The sequence below is a fragment of the Ailuropoda melanoleuca genome, chromosome X, assembly GCF_002007445.2.
Source record: "Ailuropoda melanoleuca isolate Jingjing chromosome X, ASM200744v2, whole genome shotgun sequence".
NCBI classification, from domain to species: Eukaryota; Metazoa; Chordata; class Mammalia; order Carnivora; family Ursidae; genus Ailuropoda; species Ailuropoda melanoleuca.
In genome coordinates, this window is record NC_048238.1 from 45455640 (window position 1) to 45478471 (window position 22832).

Here is a 22832-nt window from a genome sequence, read left to right on the forward strand (position 1 = left end):
TTAAACAAATCATAAAATGGGCAGAAGATATGAACAGACACTTTTCCAATGAAGACATACAAATGTCTAACAAGAAATGTTTAAAGTTCTCTAGGTGAAAGTAAAATTATAAAGCTCAGAAATTTGGATCTACATAAAAATGGAAGAAAATGGGAAAATGAATAAACAAAGGTAAAAAACCTTTTTTAAATATTTTTAATTCATCTAAAAGATAACTTTCTTTGTAAAGCAATAATAATAGCAATCTATTGGGTTATTATACCATATGATTAAGTGACATGAATAACAGCAATATCTCAAAGATGGAAGAATTGCAAATAATTGCATACATGGTACTTGCACTACACCTGAAATGGCACTGTTATTTGAAGATGGTCTTAAAGTATTTAAAAGTGTATATTTCAAACCCTATGGAAATCATTAAAAATATTTTAAAAGGAAGCATCACTAATAACTGAAGAGAGGAGATAAAACAGAATCACAAAAAATACTCAATTAAAATGAGAGAACACAGAAAAAAAGAAGGTGGAAGAATAAATACGATAAATAGAAAACAGTTAAATGGGTCATAGATTCTTTCTACCTATATCAATATAATCCAATGTAACCCAGAGAATGAAAAGAAAAAGAGAAGCAGAGAAATAAGGCAGAGAGAAAATTAACAGGAAAAGAAAATTTTAAATAGTACACTTAAGCACTAACTTATCAATAATTATGTTAAAAGGTCTACTGACACAAATGTAAAGACAGAGATTGTAAGAGTGGATAAAAATGTAGGTAATCCATCATTGTACCATCTAAAAGAAATGCATTTCATATTCAGTGATATAAGAAGAGGTAGATTACTAGATTATGTGGTGGTTATATTTTTAAAATTTTTAAAGGAACATCCATACTGTTTTATATAGCCATACCATTCTACTATCCTATCAACAGTATAAAAGGGTACCAATTCTTCCATACCTTCTGTAACACCTGTTTTCTTTATTTTTTTTTAATAGTCATCCTCTACTCTAACAGCCAGGGAAAATGAGGCAGAAGAACGAATTAGTGATCTAAAAGATAAGCTGATGGAAAGGAAGGAAGCTGAGGAAGATAGGGATAGGCAGCTAGAAGCCCATGAGAACAGACATAGAAAGATCAATGGTGACATGAAAGGTACCAATATCAGAATTATTGGGATCCCTGAAGGTTTGGAGAGAGAGAGGACAGGAAGGTATATTTGAACAAATCGTGGCTGAGAACTTCCATAATCTGGGGAAGGAAAAAAGCATTCATGTCCAAGAGGCAGAGAGGACCGCCCCCCCCCCAGATCAATGAGAATAGACCACCAATCTGGCATATCATAGTGAAGCTTACAAATCTTAGAGACAAGAAAGCTATCCTGAGAGCAGAAAGGGGGAAGAGATTCCTTATGTACAGTGGAAGGAACATCAGAATAACGTCAGGACTGTCCACAGACACCTGGCAAGCCAGAAAGGGCTGGAAGGACATATTCAGGGTAAAAAAAAGAGAAGAACATGCAGCCAAGGAAACTTTATCTAGCAAGGCTGTCATTCAGAATGGATGGAGAAACAAGGAACTTCCAAGATGAACAGAAACTGAAAGAATATGTGACCACCAAGCCAGCCCTGCAAGAAATATTAAGGGGGGTTCTATAAAAAAAGACAGATCGCAATTGTAATATAGACCAGAAATTTACAGAGACAATCCATACAAACAGGGACTTTACAGGCAATACAATGGCACTAAATTCATATCTTTCAATAGTTATTCTCAACATGAATGGACTGAATGCTCCCATAAAGAGACACAGGGTTTCAGATTGGATAAAAAAGCAGGAACCATCCATATGCTGTCTAGAAAAGACTCATTTTGAACCTAAAGTCACCTCCAGTTTGAAAGTGAAGAGATGGAGAACCATTTATCATGAAAATGGACCTCAAAAGAAAGCTGGGGTAGCAATTCTCATATCAGAAAAAAATTGATGTTAAACCAAAGACTGTAGTAAGAGATGTAGAAGGACACTATATCATACTTAAAGGGTCTATCAAACAAGAAAATCTAACAACTGTAAATATCTATGCCCCCAGCATGGCAGCAGCCAACTACATAAACCCACTGTTAACTAAAATAAAGAATCATATTGATAATAATACATTAATAGTAGGAGACCTTAACACTCTACTCTCAGCAATGGACAGATCATCTAAGCAGAAGATCAACAAAGAAACAAGAGCTTTGAATGACACATTGGACCAGATGGGCTTTGTAGATATTTACACAACATTCCACCCTAAAACAACAGAATACTCATTCACTCGAATGCAGATGGAATTTTCTCCAGGACAAACCACATACTGGGTCACAAATCAGGTCTCAAATGATATCAAAAAATTGAGATTATTATCAGAGCACAATGCTTTGAAACTGGAACTTAATCACCAGAAATAAATTGGAAGGAATTCAAAAACTTGGAAGTTAAAGACGATCCTGCTAAAGAATGAAAGGAAAGGAAAGGAAAGGAAAGGAAAGGAAAGGAAAGGAAAGGAAAGGAGAACTTAAAAAATTCATGGAAACTAAAGAGAATGAAAACACATTGGTCTAAAACCTATGGGATACTGCAAAGGCGTCCTAAGGGGGAAATACATGAGCCATCCAAAGATCTCTCAAAAAAGTAGAAAAATCCCGAATGTACAAGCTAACCTTACAACTTTGAAAGGAGATAGAGACAGAACAGCAAATAAAATTTAAACCAAATAGGAGAAAATAAATAATAAAGATTAGAGCAGAGATCAATAAAATAGAAACCAGAAAAAGAGTAGAACAGATGGATGAAACTAAAAGCTGGTTCCTTGAAAGAATTAATAAGATTGATAAACCTCGGCCAGACTTATCCAAAAGAACATGAAAAGGATCCAAATCAATAAAATCATGAATGAAAGGGAAGAGATCATGACTAATACGAAGGAAATAGAAACAATTATTAGAAATTATTACCACCACCTATATGCCAATAAATTAAGCAACCTGGAAGAAATGGATGCCTTCCTGGAAACTTATAAACTAACAAGACTGAGACAGGAAGTAGACAATCTGAATAGAACAATAACCAGTAACAAAATTGAAGCAGCCATCAAAAACCTCCCAAAACACAAGAGTCCAGGACCTGATGGATTCCCTGGGAATTCTACCAAATATTTAAAGAAGAAATAATACCTATTCTCCTGAGGCTGTTTAAAAAAAATAGAAACAGATGGAAAACTTCCAAACTCATTCTATGAGGCTAGCATTACCCTGATCCCAAAACCAAACAACAAACCCATCAAAAAGAAGAATTATAGACCAATATCTGTGATGAACAACGATGCCAAAATACTCACCAAAATCCTAGCCAATAGGATCCAACAGTAAATTAAAAGGATTATCTGTCATGACCAGATGGGATTCATCCCTGGCAGGCAAAGGTGGTTCAACATTCGCAAATCAATGTAATAGAGCACATTAATAAGAGAAAAGAGAAGAACCATATGATCCTCTTAACTGATGCAAAAAAAAAAAAAGCATTTGACAAAATACAGCATCCTTTCCTGATTAAAACTCTTCAGAGTGCATGGATAGAGGGAACATACATCAATTTTATAAAAACCATCTATGAAAATCCCACAGCGAATATCATTTTCAATGGGGAAAAACTGAGAGCTTTTCCCTTAAGGTCAGGAACACTCTCACGACTTTTGTTCAACATAGTAGTAGAAGTCCTAGCTCAGCAATCAGACAACAAAAATAAATAAAAGGTATTCAGATTGGAAAAGAAGAAGTCAAACACTCTCTCTTCACAGATGATATGATACTTTATGCAGAAAACCCCAAAGATTCCACCCCCAAATTACTAGAACTCATATAGCAATTCAGTAGTGTAGCAGGATACAAAATCAAAGCACAGAAATCAGTTGCATTGCTATACACTAATAATGTGACTGAAGAAAGGGAAATTAAGGAATCAATTCCATTTAGAATAACACCAAAACCCATAAGATACCTAGGAATAACCTAACCAAAGATGTAAAGGATCTATACTCTAGAAACTACAGAACACCTATGAAAGAAACTGAGGAAGACATAAAGAGATGGAAAAACATTCCATGCTCATGGATTGGAAGACTAAACATTGTTAAAATGTCTACATTGCCCAGAACAATCTATGTCTTCAATGCCATCCCTATTAGAATACCACTGACATTTTTCCCAGAGTGGGAGCAAACAATCCTAAAATTTGTATGGAACCAGAAAAGACCCCGAATTGCAAGGGAATGGTGAAAAGAAAAAAAAAAGCTGGGGGGGATCATGTTGCCTGATTTCAATCTATATTACAAAGCTGTGATCACAAAGGCAGCATGTACTGGCACAAAAGCAGACACATAGACCAATGGAACAAAATAGAGAACCCAGAAATGGACCCTCGGCTCTTTGGGCAGCTAATTTTTGATAAAGCAGGAAAAACCATCCAGTGGAAAAAAGACAGTCTCTTCAATAAATGGTGCTGGGAAAATTGGACAGCTACATGCAAAAAAGAAACTTGACCTCTCTCTCACACCATACACAAAGATAAACTCCAAATGGATGAAAGACCTCAATGTGAGACAGGAATCCATCAGAATCCTAGAGGAGAACATAGGCAGTAAGCTCTTTGACTGGTCACAGTAACTTCTTTTAAGACAAGTTTCCAAAAGCAAGTGAAACAAAAGCAAAATGAACTTTTGGGACTTCATCAAGATACAAAGCTTCTGCACAGCAAAGGAAACAGTCAACAAAACTAAGAAGCAGCCCACGGAATGGGAGAGGATATTTACAAATGACATTACAGAGATCTATGAAGAACTTCTCTAACTCAACGTCCAAAAAGGAAATAATCCACTTAATAAATGGGCAGAAGACATGAACAGACACTTCTCCAATGAATACATACAAATGGCTTACAGACACATGAAAAAATGTTCAATGTCATTAGCCATCAGGGAAATTCAAATCAAAACCACAATGAGATACCACCTTACACCAGTTAAAATGGCAAAAATTAATAAAAGAGGAAAAAGCAAGTTTTGACAAGGATGTGGAGAAAGGGGAACCCTCTTCTTCTCTTTCTGGGAATGCAAGCTGCTACAGCCACCTTGGAAATGGTATGGAGGTTCCTCAAGAAGTTAAAAATAGAGCAACCCTATAACCCAGCAATGGCACTACTAGATATTTCCCCCAAAGATACAGATCTAGTGAAAAGAAGGGGCACATGCACCCCAATGTGCATAGCAGTACTATCTACAACAGACAAACTGTGGAGGGAGTCGTGATGCCCTTCAACAGATGAAAGGATAAAGAAGATGTGGTTAATATAGACAATGGAATATTACTCAATCATCAGAAAGGATGAATACCTACCATTTGCATCAACACGGAACTGGAGGGGATTATGCTAAGTGAAATAAGTCCAGCAGAGAAAAACAATTACCATATGTTTTCACTCATATGTATAACATAAGGAATAGGGTGGAGGGCCACAGAGGAAGGGAGGGAAAACTGAATGGGAGAAATCAGAGGGAGACAAACCATGAGAGACTGGACTCTGGGAAATTAACTGAGGGTTTCATAGGGGAGGTTGGTGGGGGGATGCGTTAGCCAGGTGATGTGTATTAAGGAGAACATGGGTTGTAATGAGCACTGGGTGTTATACACAAATAACGAATCATGGAACACTATATCAAAAACTAATGATGTACTATATGGTGACTCACATAACATAATAAAAAAATCAATAGAGAAACAGAGGACTTGCACAATACTATGCACAAACAAGTCCTAACAGACATCTTTAAAACATTTCACCCCCAAACAACAGAATACACATCCTTCTTAAGTGCACATTGAACATTCTCCAGTATAGATCACATTCTAAGCCATAAAACAAGCTTCTGTAAATTTAAAAGGATTCCATTCATATAAAGTATGTTCTTTAATCACAAGGGTGTGGAATTAGAAATTAATATCAGAGAGCACTTTGGGAAATTTACAAATATGTGAACCAGAAGGAAGACTGTAATAATTAAACAGAGAATAGGAAAGCATTAGAGAAAATCGACAAAACGAAAAGTTGGTTCTTTGAAAAGATTAACAAACACAACAAATCTTCAACTATACAGCAACAACAAAAACCCCTCAAATTAATAAATTCATGAATGAAGGAGGGGTTAATACTACTGACCCTACAGAAATTTTTAAAAAAAGAATTATAAGGGAATACCATAAGCAGCTGTATACCAAGACAACAGATGATTTAGATGAAATGGATTATGAGAATTATGAGAATGATACAAACTCCCAAAACTGATTCAAAAAGAAATCAGTTGATTGATAACAAGTAAGATGATTGAATAAATTAAAAAAAAACTTTCTATGAAGAAACATTTGGGATTATATGGCTTCCTTGGTAAATTCTACCAAACATTTAAAGAATTAACATCAATCCTCAGAAAAATGAAATAGAACTACCACATGAACCAGCAATTCCATCTTTGGGAATATAATCCAAAGGAAATGAAAACACTAACTTGAAAAGATATATGCATCCCCATGTTCATAGTAGCATTATTTACAATAGCCAAAACATGGAAACAACCTAAGTGTCCACTGATGGATAAATGAATAAAGATATTGTGGTATATATACAAGGGAATATTATTCATCCATGAAAAACCAGGAAATCATATCATTTGCAACAACGTGGATGCAACTTGAAGGAATTATGCTAAGTGACATTAAGTCAGACAAGGACCAATACTGTATGATCTCATTTTTATGTGGAATCTAAAAACGAAAAAACAAGTCAAATGATAGAAAAAGAGATCAGACTTGTTACCAGAGGTGGAGGATAGGAGGAGGACAATTTGGAGGAAGGTGACAAAAAGGTACAAACTTCCAGTTATAAGATAAATAAATCCTAGAGATGGAATGGACAACATGATAACTATAGTTAATACTGCTTTATAGTACATTTGGAAATTGTTAAGAGATTTCTTTCTAAGAGCTCTCATCACAAGGAGAAATTTTTATTTATTTTTCCTTATCTTTATTAATTGTATCTATAAGAAAAGATGGATGTTAGCTGAACCTACTGTGATAATCATGTCACAATATATGTAAATCAGATCATTATGCTATATTCCTTAAACTTAAACAGTGATATATGTCAATTATTTCTCAGTAAAACTGGGGGGGTGTTGGGGAGGAAGAATGTTATTATTCCTAGAGAGATTTGCAATAATAAAATTTCATGGAACTGTTAAAAAAAAATCAAAAGCTCTTTCAAAAAAATAGAAGAGGATGAAACACTTCCCAAGTCATTCCTTGAGGCCAGTATTTCTGAGATGTCAAAGGCAGATACAGATATCAGAAGAAAATTATAGACCAATACGTTATATAGATGCAAATTCCTCAACAAGAAACTAGCAAATTGAATTCAGTAAAGTATAAAAAGATTACACACCGTCACTAAGTTGGCTTTATTATAGAAATGCAAGGTTGGTTAGGCTTTTGTAAATCAAGTAACATAATACACCACATCAGTAGAATAAAGGACAAAACCCACACAATCATCTCAATACATATACAGAAAGCATTTGAAAAATTAAACAGTTCTTCATGATAAAAATATGCAACAAACTAAGAATAGAAGGGAAGTTCCTTAACCTGATAAAAGATAGCTATAAACACACACACACACACACACACACACACACACACACACACAGAGCTAATAGTGCACTTAATGGTGAAAGATTGAATGTTATCTCCCTAAAATCAAGAACAAAAGAAGGCTGTCTGCTCTCATTTTATCTTTTCAAAATTGTACTAGATGTTCTTATCAGGGTAATTATGCCAGAAAAAGAAATAAAAGGCATCCAGATTGGAATGGAAGAAATATTTATTTGTAGCTATATATAGAAAGTTCCAAGGAATCAACTAAAAAAAATCTACTGGGACTAATAAATGAGTTCAGCAATGTTTTGGGATACAAGATCAATATATAAAAATCAATTCTATTTCTTTAAAGAAGCAAGAGCAAACAAAATGAAATTAAGAAAACAATTCAATTTACAATAGCATAAAAAGTACATAGAATTATTTAAAAGACAGGTAAAACTTATACTCTAAAAACTACAAGCAATTATTGAAAAGAATTAAAGAGAAGCTAAATAAATGGAATAACATCTCACTTTCATGGACTTAAGACTTAATATTGTTACAAAACAACATGCTCCAATTGATCTACATATTCAACACAATTTTTATCTAATTTCAGCTGACTTCTTCGCAGAAACTGACAAGTTGATCCTAAAATTCATTCAGAAATTCAAGGGGACTAGAAAAGCCAAATCATCTCATAAAAAAGCACAAAGTTAGAGGACTTACTTTCCAAAATCTAATTAAAAACTATAGCAATAAGGGGCTTGGGAAGATAAAGGAGTAGGAAGACCCTGAGCTCACTCATCCCACATTTTCAACGAAATATCCTCCCCATCCATGTCAATAAACCAGGGAGTGATTTAAAGACTGGCAGAACAAACACCACAACTAGAGAGAAGCTGCATCTGAAAGGTTAGGAAGGCCAGAAAGGTAGAGCAAGTCTGCCCAGAGGAGGGAGGGAGCTATGTGTATGGAAAGGGCAGAGAAACAGGCCCTCACAGTAAGGAGCTCACACTTCCCATAATGTTTGGCTTTAACACCCAGAGGGGCTGAACTCCTTGAGTTTGTAAAACCGGTGGCACTTGGAGCCTAGAGATTTAAAAGTCAGCTGAGACAGTACTGGACCAGCCAGGAGAGCAAGTAATAGCTGGGTTTCCACTTTTAAAGAGACAGCAGCCTGCACAGAGAAGAAACAGAAAAACAGCAGTTTACAACACAGGGGGCAAACAGGAATCAGATCTGTTCATACTGATTACAGTATGAGCTGGGGGACATCTTTGAAAATGAGGGAGCTGGCACGTTTCATTTTCCTCCCCTGCTCTAAAGCATAAACACAGAGACACCTGTGGGAAGCAAGGCTACACAGACACTAGCAGTGCACCATACCTATGAATTCTCCAGAGGACTCACTCACTCCAAGTTTGATAGCTTTGGCCCTAGGCTCCTGGCAAGTTTTGTTAAAGCTACACATGTGCCCTGCTCAGCTTCTGGGTGCATGGCTAACACCGTGCCCTGTGCCACTGACCATGCCAGGCTGAACCACCACACCACACCCAGCTTTGGACCGCAGCCACTAATACATGCCATACCCAGCATGTGTCCCCAGCTGCTGTCACATGCTGTGACCAGCTGCCAGGTGTACAGCTGCTGCTGCCCACTATGCCTGGCTATGGTGCAGGCCCAAACACTTCATTGTACCCAGCTGCATGCCCCCAACCACAATAGTACACAAGGCCCAGCCCCACCAAGATATCATCAAGTACCATGACCAGCCTCTCACCCCGCAGCTACCCTGACATACAGCTCCCAGTCATTGCAATGTTTCAGAGGATTTGGCATAGGACTAATGGCTCAGTACAAATTTTGCTAACAGTGTCGCCCTGCTCCAAAGTCCCCTGGTAGGCATGCCCCATTAGGGCAGGACAGCCTGGGTCCCACTAACAACACAGAGAGCAAGCATAGCTCCCAACAGGCAGTCAGTGTAGACAACTGCACTGAAAGGAAAAGTGACTCAGACACAACAACAGGACATAAGCAACACACATAAGCTACTTTCCTAAAGTGTTAGGTTATGATGAATAGGGGACACTGCATGACAGCACTCCAAGAATTTTTTTTCATAGAATCACTACTTTCAGGAGCAGAAGACAAAGTTGACTTTCTTAACACACAGAAACAGACACAGAGGCAGACAAAATGAGGAGACAGAAATGTACCCCAAGTGAAAGAAGAGGACAAGGCCACAGCCAGAGAGCTTAATGAAACAGATATAAGTAACATGTCTAATAGAGAATTTAAATCAATGATTACAAAGATACTCACTGGACTTGAGAACAGAGTGGAAGACATGAGTGAGACCCTTAACACAGAGATATAGCATAAATAAAGGGCACAATGAACAAAATGAGAAATATGCTTGATCAAATGAACAGCAGGATGGAAGAAGCAGCAGAAAGAAATACTGACCTAGAAGACAGAATAATGGAAAGTAGTCACACTGAACAAAAGAGAGAGAAAAGACTTATGCAAAATGAGATTAGACTTAGAGAAAACAGTGTTTCCATCAAGTGTAATATTTGTATTACAGGAGTCCAGAAGAAGAGAAAGAAAAGGGGGCAGAAGATTTATTTGAAGAAATAATAGCCAAAAACTTCCCTAATCTGGGGATTGAAACAGATATCCAGGTCCAGAACACAGAGAGAACCCCCCAAAATATCAAAAAAGCAGGCACAGACCATGACATATTGTAATTAAATTTGCAAAATATAGTGATAAAGAAAAATTCTAAAAGCAGAAAGGCAAAAGAAGAAAATAACTTACAATGGAAAACCCATAAGGCTAGATTTTTCAACAGAAACTTTGCAAGCTAGAAGGCAGTGCCATGATATATTCAAACTTCTCAATGGGAAAAATGCACAGCCAAGAATACTCTATCCAGCAAGGTTATCATTCAGATAGGAGAGACTAAGAGTCTCTCAAACAACCAAAACTAAGAGTTCATGACCACTAAGCCAGCTCTGCAAGAAACATTAAAAGGGATTCTTTGAGTGGAAAAGAAAGGCCAAAAGTGAAAATTTAGAGGTAGGAAACACAAAAGCAGTAAGATAAACATTTCTGTAAAAAAATAATTCAAGGAAAGAAATCACAATAAAATGATATAATATATAATAACATATACTTAAAATGTGAGGAGGGGAGGAGAAAAGAATGGGTTCAAACTTAAATGACCATTGACTTAATGTACATAGCTATATGCAGAAGAGGTAATATACAAACTTAATGGTAACCACAATCAAAACCAGCAATAAATATGCAAAGGATAAAGAGAAAGATATAAAAAAAAACACCAAAGAAAATCAGCAAAATATGAAAGAGAGAAAGACAAGAAAGGATCAGAGAAAATCCTCAGGAGTAACCACATAACAAGTAATAAAATAGCAATAAATACACATCTCTCAATAATTACTTTGAATGTAAATGGACTAAACACTTCAGTCAAAAGACACAGGGTGACAGATTGGATTAAAAAACAAGACCCATGTATATGATGCCTATAAGCAACCCATTTTAGAGCTTCACACACCTGCAGATTGAAAGTGAGAGGATGGAAAAACATCTATCGTACAAATAAATGTCAAAAGAAAGCCAGAGTAGCAATACTTCTTTAGGACAAACTAGACTTTAAAACAGTCTGTAACAAGAGACAAAGAAGTACACTATATTATAATAAAGAGAACAATCCAACAAGAAGATATAACAATTGTAAATATTTGTGCACTCAACATAGGAGCACCCAAATACATGAGGCAGTTAATTACAAACATAAAGGAACTAGTTGATAATAATACATTAATAGGGGACTTTAACACCTCACTAACATTAATGTACAGATCATCTAAACAGAAAATTAACAAGAAAACAATGGCTTTGAATGATGCACTAGAACACATATGTCTAACAGCTATGTTCAAAACATTCCATCCTAAAACAGCAGAATACACACTCTTTTAAAGTGCACATGGAACATTCACATAACATGTGAATAGATCACACATTAGCCCACAAAACAAACCTCAACAAATTAAAGAAGATCAAAATCATACCATGCATACTTTCTGACCAAAACACTATGAAAGTAGAAGTCAACCACAAGAAAAAATCTGGAAAGACCACAAATACACGGAGGTTAAATAATGCTACTAAACAATGTATGCATAAAATAAGAAATCAAAGAACAAATTAAAAAATACATGGAAACAATTGAAAAATGGAAACACAATGGTCCAAAACCTTTGGGATGCAAGAAAATCAGTCCTAAGTGGGAAGTACATAGCAATACAGACCTACATCAAGAAGCAAGAAAAATCTCAGATTAAAAAAAAATGAACCTTACACCTAAAGGAGCTAGGAAAAGAACAAAAAAATAACCTAAAACCAGCAGAAGGGAATAAATAATACAGATTATAGCAGAAATAAATGATATACAAAACTAGAGGGGATGAAGCAAGATGGTGGAAGAGTAGGGGACCTCGTTTCATCTGGTCCTTTGAATTTAGCTAGGTAATTATCAAACCATTCTGAACACCTATTAATTCAACCTGAGATTTAAGAAAAGAATTGCTGGAATTCTACAAATAGAAAATGACCACCTTTTGCAAGGTAGGAGGTACAGAAAATGAATCTGAGAGAATATTTTGGAAGGTAATCACTGGGGGGAGGGAGCCTCCATAAGCCAGCTACAGGAAAGTGATATAGTCACTGAGTGCAAAATTGGAACCTTTAGAAATCTGCTCCAGGGGTTCCTGGGTGGCTCGGTCATTAAGCGTCTGCCTTTGGCTCAGGGCGTGATCCCGGCATTCTGGCATCAAGCCCCACATCAGGCTCGTTCATGGGGAGCCTGCTTCTTCCTCTCCCACTCCCCCTGCTTGTGTTCCCTCTCTCGCTGGCTGTTTCTCTGTCAAATAAATAAAATCTTAAAAAAAAAAAAAGAAATCTGCTCCAGTGAAAGATGTCCCTACCTGAAAAGTGCTCAGGTGGTGAAGCAGGGCAGAATCCTAGGTGGGACAGTGTGGTCTCAGGATCCCCAGTATCAGACAGAACAAGCGTGCCTGAGCCAGCAGAGTTCCCAAGCATTGGAGTGGGGAAACCGGTTAGGGTCAGTGAGCCCAGGAGGGGGCTCTCAACTCGGTTTGCCATAAACCATGAACCACAGCTCAGTCTCAGTCGGGCAACAGCTCTCCGTGTGGGGGTCCTGCAAACAGTGGAAATGCGAGGACCCTCTGCCTTCCCCTGGGAGTGATGGTGCAGAAGCATGCATGACTGGGTGACCACTGTCCAGGGAAGGACGCTGCAAAGGACAGAAATGCAGCAATCCTCCACCTTCCCCTGGGAGGATCAGTGTGGGTGTGCACTGCCGAAGACTGTAGAGTTTGGAACACACAAAAGTGAAGACTGCTTGTCCCTGAAGGTTTACTGAAGAGAGGGGAGTGAGTGTGGAAGAGAGTCAGTGACATAGAAGACAAGTTGATGGAAAGGAAGGAATATGAGGAAAAGAGAGAAAAACAACTATTAGACCATGAGGGGAGACTTTGAGAAATCAGTGATATCATAAAGTGAAACAATATTAGAATTATTGGGGTGTCAGAGGAAGAAGAAAGAGGAAGAGGGACAGAAAGTATATTTGAGCAAATCATAGCTGAGAACTTCCCTAATCTGGGGAAGGAAACAGGCATACCAGTCCAAGAGGTAGAGAGGAACCCTCTCAAAATCAACAAAAATAGATCAACACCCTGACATATAATAGTGAAGCTTGCAAATTTCGGAGATAAAGAGAAAATCCTGAAAGCATCTCAAGACAAGAGGTTCTTTATCTACTGGGGTAGGAATATCAGGCTGGCATCAGACCTATCCACAGAGACCTGGAAGGCCAGAAAGGGCTGGATAATATATTCAGGGTACTAAATGAGAAAAACATGCCGCCAAGAATACTGTATCCAGCAAGGCTGTCATTCAGAATGGAAGGAGAGATAAAGAGCTTCCAGAACAAACAGAAACTAAAAGTATATGTGAGTACTAAACCAGCCCTGCAAGAAATATTAAAGGGGATCCTCTAAATGAAGAGAGAGCCCAAAAGTAACATAGACCAGAAAGAAACAGAGGCAATCTACAGAAACAGGGACTTTACAGGCAATAAAATGGCACTAAATTCACATTTCACTAGTTACTCCGAATGTAAATGGGCTAAATGCTCCAATCAAAAGACACAGGGTATCACATTGGATAAAAAAGCAAGACCATCCACATGCTGTGTACAAGAGACTCATTTTGAACCTAACGACACCTCCAGATTGAAAGTGAGGGGGTGGAGAACCATTTATCATGCTAATGGACATCCAAAGAAAGCTGGGGTAGCAATCCTCATATCAGACAAATTAGATTTTAAACCAAATACTATAGTAAGGGATGAAGAAGGGCAGTACATCACACTTAAAGTGTCTATCCAACATGAAGATCTAACAATTATAAATATTTACGCTCCTAACTTGGGAGCAGCCAATTATATAAAACAATTAATGACCAAATTTAAAAAACACATTGATAATAATACAACAATAGTAGGGGACTTTAACACCCCACTCACAGCAAAGGACAGGTCATCTAAGCAGAAGATCAACAATAGCAAAACTGTGAAAACGGCCAAGATGTCCACTGAGAGATGAATGGATAAAGAAGATGTGGTGTATGTATATATACATATATGTGTGTGTGTGTGTGTGTGTGTGTGTGCGCGCGCACACACACACTGGAATATTACTCAGCCATCAGAAAGGATGAATACTTAGCATTTACATCCACATGGATGGAACTGAAGGGTATTATGCTGAGCAAAATAAGTCAACCAGAGAAAGACAATTATCATATAGTTTCACTCATATGTGAATATAAGAAACAGCACAGAGGATCATAGGAGAAGGGAGGGAAAACTGAATGGGAAGTCATCAGAGAGGGAGACAAACCATGAGAGACTCTTAACTCTAGGAAACAAACTGAGGGTTGCTGGAGGGGAGGTAGGTGGGGGGGGTGGGGTAATTGGGTGATGGGCATCAAGGAGGGTACATGATGTGATGAACACTGGGTGTTATATGAAACTGATAAATTATCAAACACTAAATCTGTAGCTAATGATGTACTATAAGTTGGCTAATTGAATTTAAATTAAAAAATAAATGATATACGAAATTTAAAAAAGAAAACAGTGAAACCAGGAGATGGTTCCTTAAAAAAATTAATTAAATTGATAAACCTCTAGCCAGACTTGTCAAGAAAAAAAGAGGAAGGATTCAAATAAACTCACAAAGGAGAGAGGAGAAATAACAGCCAACACTACAGAAATACAAATAATGATAACAGAATATTATGAAAAAACTATATGCCAAAAATTGGGCAAACTAGAGGAAATGATATGTTCCTAGAAATATATAAACTACTACACTGAAACAGGAAGAAACAGAAAACTTGAACAGAGCAATAACCAGCATAGAAACTGAATCAATAATCAAGAAACTCCAAACAAACAAAAGTCCAGAACCAGATGACTTCACAGGTAAATTCTACCAAATATGGCCAAGAGACACATGAAAACATGTTCATCATCACTTACCATCAGGAAATGCAAATCAAAATTACAATAAGATATCACCTGTCAGCCTGGCTAAAATCAACAACACAAGAAATATCACGTGTTCAAAAGGATGTGAAGAAAAAGAAATCCTTTTGCATTGTTGGTGGGAATGTAAACTGGTACAGCCACTGTGGAAATAGTATGGAAATTCCTCAAAATGTTAACAATGGAACTACCTTATGATCCAGCAATGGCACTAGTGGGTATTTAACCAAAGAATACAAGAGCACTAGGAATACATAAACTCCTATGTTTATAGCAGCATTATTACAATACCCATGGTATGGATGCAACCCAATTATCCACTGATTGATGAATGGATAAAGAAAATGTGTTATATATTTATAAGAGGATATTATTCACACATAAAAATGAATAAAATCTTGCCATTTGCAATGATGTGGATGGAACTAAAGAATACACTGCTAAGAAAAGTCAGTCAGTCATAGAAAGACTAACACCATATGACTTCATTCATATGTGGGATTTAAATAACAAAACAAACAAGCAAAAGAAAAAAATAAGGGAGAGAGACAAAGCAAGAAGCAGATTTTTAATTATAGAGAACAATTTGATGGTTACCAGAGTGGAGGGGGCAGGGCAGATGGGTGAAATTGTTGATGGAGATTAAGGAGTGCATTTGTGATGAGCACAAGTGATGTATGGAAGTGTTGAATTACTATATTGTACACCTGAAATTAATATCACACTGTATGTTAATTAACTGGAATTTAAATAAAAACTAAAAAAACCCAATAACTTTGGATTAGACATTGGTTTCTGGGATCTGGTACCTAAAGCACAAGCAAGAAATGACCAAAAAATGGGTAAATTGGATGTCATCAAAATTACATTTTTTTTGCTTCCAAAGATACTATTAAGAAAGTGAATAAGCAACTCAGAATGGGAATAAATATTTGCAAATCATATATCTGATAAGACCCTAATTTTCAGAATATATGAACAACTCATACAAATCAACCTTAACAAAAAGACAACTCTTGGGACACCTGGATGGCACAGTCAGTTAAGTGTCTGACTCTTGGTTTTGGCTCAGGTCATGATCTCAGGGTCATGAGATTGAGCCCCACATCGGGATTCACACCGAGTGCAGAGTCTGCTAAAGTTTCTTTCTCTTCCTCTCCCTCTGCCCCTCCCATCCGCTCACTCTCTCTCTCAAATAAATAAATAAATAAATAAATAAATAAATAAATAAATATTTTTAAAAGGACAAATAATCCAATTTAAAAATAGGCATTTCTCCAAAGAAGATATACAAATAGCCAATTAGTTTATGAAAAGATGCTCAACATCATAGTCAGTAAAATGCAAATGAGCATCATGAGATATCATTTCATACTCAAGATGGGTATAATAAAAAAATGGACAATAACAAGTGTTAGTGAAGATACAGAGAAATTAGAACCCTCGTATGTTGCTTTGGGGATGTAAAACTTTGAAAAACAGTTTGGCCACTTTGAAAAACAGATTGGCAGTTCCTCAAAGCATCATAGATTGAGTTACTAGATGACTCAGCAATTCTTCTCCTAGGCATACATCCCAAAGAAACGAAAACATATGTCCACACAAAAACTTGTACAACAATGTTCATGGCAGCATATTCATAATTGCCAAAAGTGGAACCAACCCAAATGTCCATCAATTTATGAGTAGATAAACACATGTAGTATAGCCATGCAGAATATCATGCAGTTATAAAAATAAGTACCTACACATGCTACTACATGGATTAACCTTGCAAACATTTTGCCCAATGAGAATAGGCAGGTACAAAAGGCTACATATTGTATGATTCCATTTGTAGGAAATGTCCAGAACAGGCAAATCTATAGAGACAATAAACAGATTAGTGGTTGCCAGGGGCTGAGGGAAAGGGGGATCTGGAATGACTCTAAAGAGTATGGGGTTTCTTTTGAGGGTGTTGAAAGTGTTCTGGAACTACTGGTGATAGTATACAACCATGTGAATATAATAAAAACCACTAAATTGTATATTTTAAAATGATTTATTTCACAGTGTGTGAATTATATCTCTATCAATCAAAAACAATTTTTTAGAAAGCACAGGAAAAGTTATACCAAGCGAATATTAAGCTAAATAAAAGTAATGTAATAATATCAGAAAATCATTTGATTCTAGGGCAAAATGCCAAAGATACTAAATTACCAGAAATAATTTCCTTACACGTTGATAAAATATTAAATTCACCAGGAAGATACAGCTGTTGTAAATTTTTTTATAATTATTTACAGAGCTTCAAAACTGACATAGTAACAAGAGACAGCAATGAATTTTTCATATCAAAAGTAGACAATACCCCAGAAGAATGTAGAACAGCTATATTAACAGCTACATTTGTTAAGCTAGATTAACAAACATGACTTAATTGAAGTATATGCTACACTAAACCCAACTATAAAATGCATATTTTTTCAAGTGCTTATGGGACATTTACCAAAAACGACCTTTTGTTGGCCCATAAAGCATATCTAAGTAGGTCTCAAAGAACTGAAATCATAAGAAGTTTGTTCTCTGACAAGAATGTAATCAAACTGGAAATGGCAGGGGCACTGAACTGTCAAAACAGAAGCTGGCTGGCTGGCTGACAGGCACTAAATTCCGGAGGCCTCCTGCTGTGTCAGGCATTAACCCTTTAGTTGCTAAATGGTGATTAGTAGGTCCCAGCAGTCCTGAGTAAAGGGCTAAGGTGCCCAGGGCAATGCGGTTAAGTGGTGGGGAAACTAGGAAAGCCAGGAACAGTGTTTATTTACCAAATAATCTGGAAATATTTTTAAAATCCTTATGTCCATACAATTATGCATCTGAAGAATATCAGTCTTATTTTTATCAGCCCTATTAAGTAGGTAAATTATAGCATCCGAGGCTTATCCTCAAAAAACAGGAAAGTCTGAAAATTAATGAGCTGAGTAACTCCAGAAGTTAAAAAAAAATCAAAAGAAAGTGAAAGAAATAGAATGATAAGAAAAAAATTAAATAGAAAACAAAGACATAACGGCAAAGTAAAAAGCCAAAAGTTGATTATTTTTAAAAACTTGTAAAAGTGACAAACTTCTGGCAAGATTGATCAAGGGGAGAATGAGAAGATACCAATAAACAATATTAGAACAAAAGAGAGGACATAATTGCAAATGCAACATTTAAAAATCTAACTATAAGAACTTCAAGCAAATTAATTTGAAAAATGATATTAAGATAGAAAAATTTCTAGAAAACCATAACTTAACAATATTAACAAGTAGAAATAGCTACTGGAATGATTCTATAACCATTTAAAAGATTGTATCAGTTAAAATTTTTCTTACAAAGAAGATAGCAGGCTCAGATGTTTTTATTTGGAAGTTGTGCCAAATATTTAAAGAACACATAGTTCCTTGGATGACCTCTGTCACAAAATAGAATGAAAGGAAATCATTCTCACTTCATTTTATGTCACTAAAATCAAATACAGAAACATGAGAACCATGGAAAAATTACAAACCTAGCTCATTCATGAACAAAATACCAAATTCTTAAATAAAATATTGATGAACTAAATCCAGCAGTTTTTATTTATCCTAGGACTGCCAGATTAGTTTCACACAAGAAACATCTCTAGTATAATTCACATTAACAAATTAAAATAGAAAATTAACATGTCATCTCAAGAAATAGAGAAAACACTTTTAATAAAGTTCACTAAAAAAATCGTATTGGCAAACTAAGAATAAACTGGAACTTCCTTAACCTATTAAATGATATCTATAAAAAGCTACTGCAAATTTACTCAATGGTGAAACTAAAAACATTCCCTTTAAAATAACAATGCACACTAGTAACATTTCTATTCAGCACTATACTTAAAATGGTGTGTCTGTGTTGGAGATGAGAGGTCCTAGGAGTGCAGTCTTAGAGAAAAAGAGATACAAAAATATAAAACTGGGAGGTGAAAAAAGAAAATTGTCATTTACACATAAATTTCAAACATAATAAGAAAGTTTATCAGGTTTTTTAGTTACAAATGCAATACACAAAAACTACAATTATATTTGTATATATTAGTAATAAACTGCTATAAAATGTAATTTTCTAAAAAGGTATTGTTTACAATAGCAACAAGAAATAAAGGAATTTCTTATAATGATGTGCAAGTCCCTTCAAATTATAAAACTTCACTCGAATAACATGAAAAGGTTTTAAATAGTTGGAGAGGCATACCATGTTTACAGAAGACTCAATGTCACGGAGATGTTAACTGTCCTTGAATTGATCTACAGATTGAATGCAATTCCAATCAAAATCCCAAAATTCTGTGTGTGTGTGTGTGTGTGTGTGTGTAACTTGAAAAGCTGATTCCAAAATTTATGCAGACAAAAATTTTTACTGCAGTCATAACCCCAAACTAGAAACTACCTAAATTTGCATCAACAGTTAGATGGATAGGGGCACCTGGATGGCTCAGTTGGTTAAGCAGCTGCCTTCTGCTCAGGTCCTGATACCAGGAGCCTGGAAGGAGCCCAGCATCAGGCTCCCTGCTCACTGGGGAGTCTGCTTCTCCCTCTGCACCTCCCCCCTACTTGTGATCTCTCCCTCTCTCTCTCTCTCTCTCAAATAAATAAATAAAATATTTTAAAAAACAGATGGATAAACAAACCATGAGGTATTTGCAAAATATAGTACTACACAGCAAGAAGAATAAACAATATAACTACATGCAACAATAATATAGATGGCACATAAAACATTACATTGAATGAGAAAACAAGTCCAGATGAACATACACAGCTTTTCAAGCACTTTACACATGTTAATGCATTTAATTCTCAGAACATCATTGATTGTGTTCATCTCCTCACCCACTGTGCCCTTTGGAACCAGGCAGGCCTAGAGAGGATGCTCCAAGCAAAAGATGATTCAGATCTTTCAGCGGTAAATAGACTCCCCAGCAAGGGAGGTGAGGCAGACATTTTCCAGGGTAGGATTTGGCAAACACTAAGTTTATTGTGTCTGTGGTCTGACATAATTCAGTCAATCACTAATGAGCAATTGTCTTGTGCACAGAGCCCATGCTTGCCTATGGTGAGTAGTAGACCGAGTGGAAGTAAAACATTAAACATCTGCTATGTGCCAGGTTCTGAGCTTGATGCTGAGGATATGATGGGAAGAAAGACTACACACCCACCTTCTTGTTTAAATAATAACTAACATTTATGGAGCACTTACTATGGGACATTCTAAGCATTTTATATATTTTACTCTCTAATCTTCATAACAACACTATTATTCGCTTCTTTCTACAGATGAAGAAATGGAAGCACAGGGAGGTAAAGAGACTTGCCCAAAGTCACAGAGGCAGGAGGCAGCAGAGTTGGGATTCAAACCTAGGCAGTCTGGATCCAGACCTCTGATTCACTGAATCATCCCAACACAGTGTGAGAAATAGTTACTAGTTCTGTTTTGTAGCTGAGGAAAGAGAGGCTCAGAAATAAAGTGAGCACATATTTGTTTTGCACCTCTGTGTGACAGAGACAATATTAGGTGATTTATGTATATTATTTCTGCAACCTGAAACAGTTCATGGGAATATAAGGGTCCTAACTCTGAAGGACCCAGGTATGCAGAGACTGGCTTGCCTGATTCTCAGTCTCATCCAGATTCCTAGATTTCTAGATGAGTGAGTGAAACTGCTCGTGGAGGGAAGGAAAGAGAACAGGAGGCTGTTTTTTTTTTTTTGCCTCTTCCTCTTCTTCCTCCATCTACATCTTACATATTACATACCATATTTAATATCCTACATCTTCCTGTATTCTCTAAGCAACTCCCTCTCCTCCCAATAGAACTGAGCCAGGACCTCCTCTAGCATTAGCATAATGGAAGCTTGGTCAGCTGGACCTCAAGATGTCTGGGTCCCACAGTCCACAGCTGTCTTACCTCTGCCTACCTCATGGCTCCTCAAGCCATTATTCTTGGGCTGGAAGCAACTTGGTCTACAACCATCCCCTGTTATCTATGGGAAATGGTATACTTCCATGTTTTAAAAAAATATTTACAAGTTTTGTTTGCTTCTCCTTTGTCCCTGCTTTCTGAAAATTTCAAAGTGAACATTACACAGTGGCCTGTTCCTGAGAGGCTGAGTGATTTTTCTCTCAAATTCCCAGAGCAGCAAAAGTGTCCATATGTGCCAAGGAGGCAATGCAGGAGACAGGACACCCAGACTTTCCCAACTCAAGAGAGGTATAGACTTATTAGAAGAGCCTTGAGAAAAGGGAGGAGCAAAACTGACCAATGGCATGGTACTGTTGCATATCCAGCACCTGTTCCCTGAGAAATTATGCCAGGAACCATTACCTTATTTCACCCAAGCACTATCAGACAGGACCAATTTCTAGACACTTCAGTGAAGTCACCAAAATGGAAACATTCTATGCTAGCACTGAACAGTTACAAACTAAAAATGTCAAATTTCAAACAAGAAGCATTTCAAATAAGCTCTGAATAAGACAGAAAAAAAAGTGCCTAGTCAAAAATCCCTTTAACTAAGATGGCCTTTACCTAATCTTCATTCTTTCTCTGTCCTTCATCTCCCTCTTTCTGTCTTTCTCTTGTTCCTTCTCTATCTTTTCTGACATTATCCTTTTGTTCTACAGCCCTTTCATTCAGCTGCTTATCTAGTCCAACTTTCAGGTTGGGTTGGGGGGTAGCTGTGGGAGGGGGCATGTCATTGCTCTTTATCTACACCCACTCTACCACCACCCACCTTGAAACCCATGAAAGCAAACCACACTTACAGCCCCTCCTCCGTTGTAGCCCACTGCTGCCACTGCTGTGTGGAATCCAGATCTTCTGCAACCTGGTTTGGGTTAGCTCTCCCATCTCTCGAGACATCTTAGGCGTCACAGCTAATGACACCTCTGTCCACAAGGTACTGCGCCTCACTTTCTGTCTTACTAGCTGTCTCTTCTGTTAATGTGGCCACAGCAGCAGGTGGACAGAGTTGGGACAGGGAGGTGCACTGGGCTTCTGAGCCCTCTGGCAGCCTGTCTCCAGCCCCCTCTCCTCTTTCCTAGTCCTTGCCTGACTTGCCTGCCTCTGCACCTGTATGTACCAGTGGGGGCTTGGGTGCAGAGAGAGAGGTTGGGCAGAGGTCAGCAGAGGTCTCTGAACTCCAAGGGTTGTGTACATAGGAGATAAGTTGGAGCCTGGCAAGGAAGGCAGCCAGCAAGACAGCCTAGGTCTGGCCAGTTACTTCCCTCCAATGAAGATAGGACTAGTAGAGTATGCAAATAAAAGATCAAAGATCATGTGCGTATGTCCTATGTGGGGTGGAAAAGGTAAAGGTGATGGAGGCAGTTCTCAGCAGCCTTTATAGCTTCAAAATAAAAAAAAAATGGGCCCA

At 37.1% G+C, this 22832-nt stretch overlaps 1 protein-coding gene across 5 annotated transcripts in view; it reads right to left on the bottom strand.

The window, feature by feature from the left end:
• PFKFB1 (6-phosphofructo-2-kinase/fructose-2,6-biphosphatase 1) overlaps positions 1 to 22627 on the bottom strand; it is a 72019-nt gene extending 49392 nt beyond the window's left edge. Inside the window, exon 1 of one of the 5 annotated variants that reach the window (XM_034649496.1) lies at positions 22225 to 22627. In XM_034649496.1, coding sequence (XP_034505387.1) covers positions 22225 to 22321 — 97 coding nt within the window. In that variant the 5' untranslated portion in view covers positions 22322 to 22627. The remainder of the gene's footprint in view (positions 1 to 22224) is intronic. The other 4 variants (XM_034649497.1, XM_034649493.1, XM_034649495.1 and 1 more) reach the window with 4 other exon arrangements.
• Between the last annotated feature and the right edge of the window lie 205 nt (positions 22628 to 22832).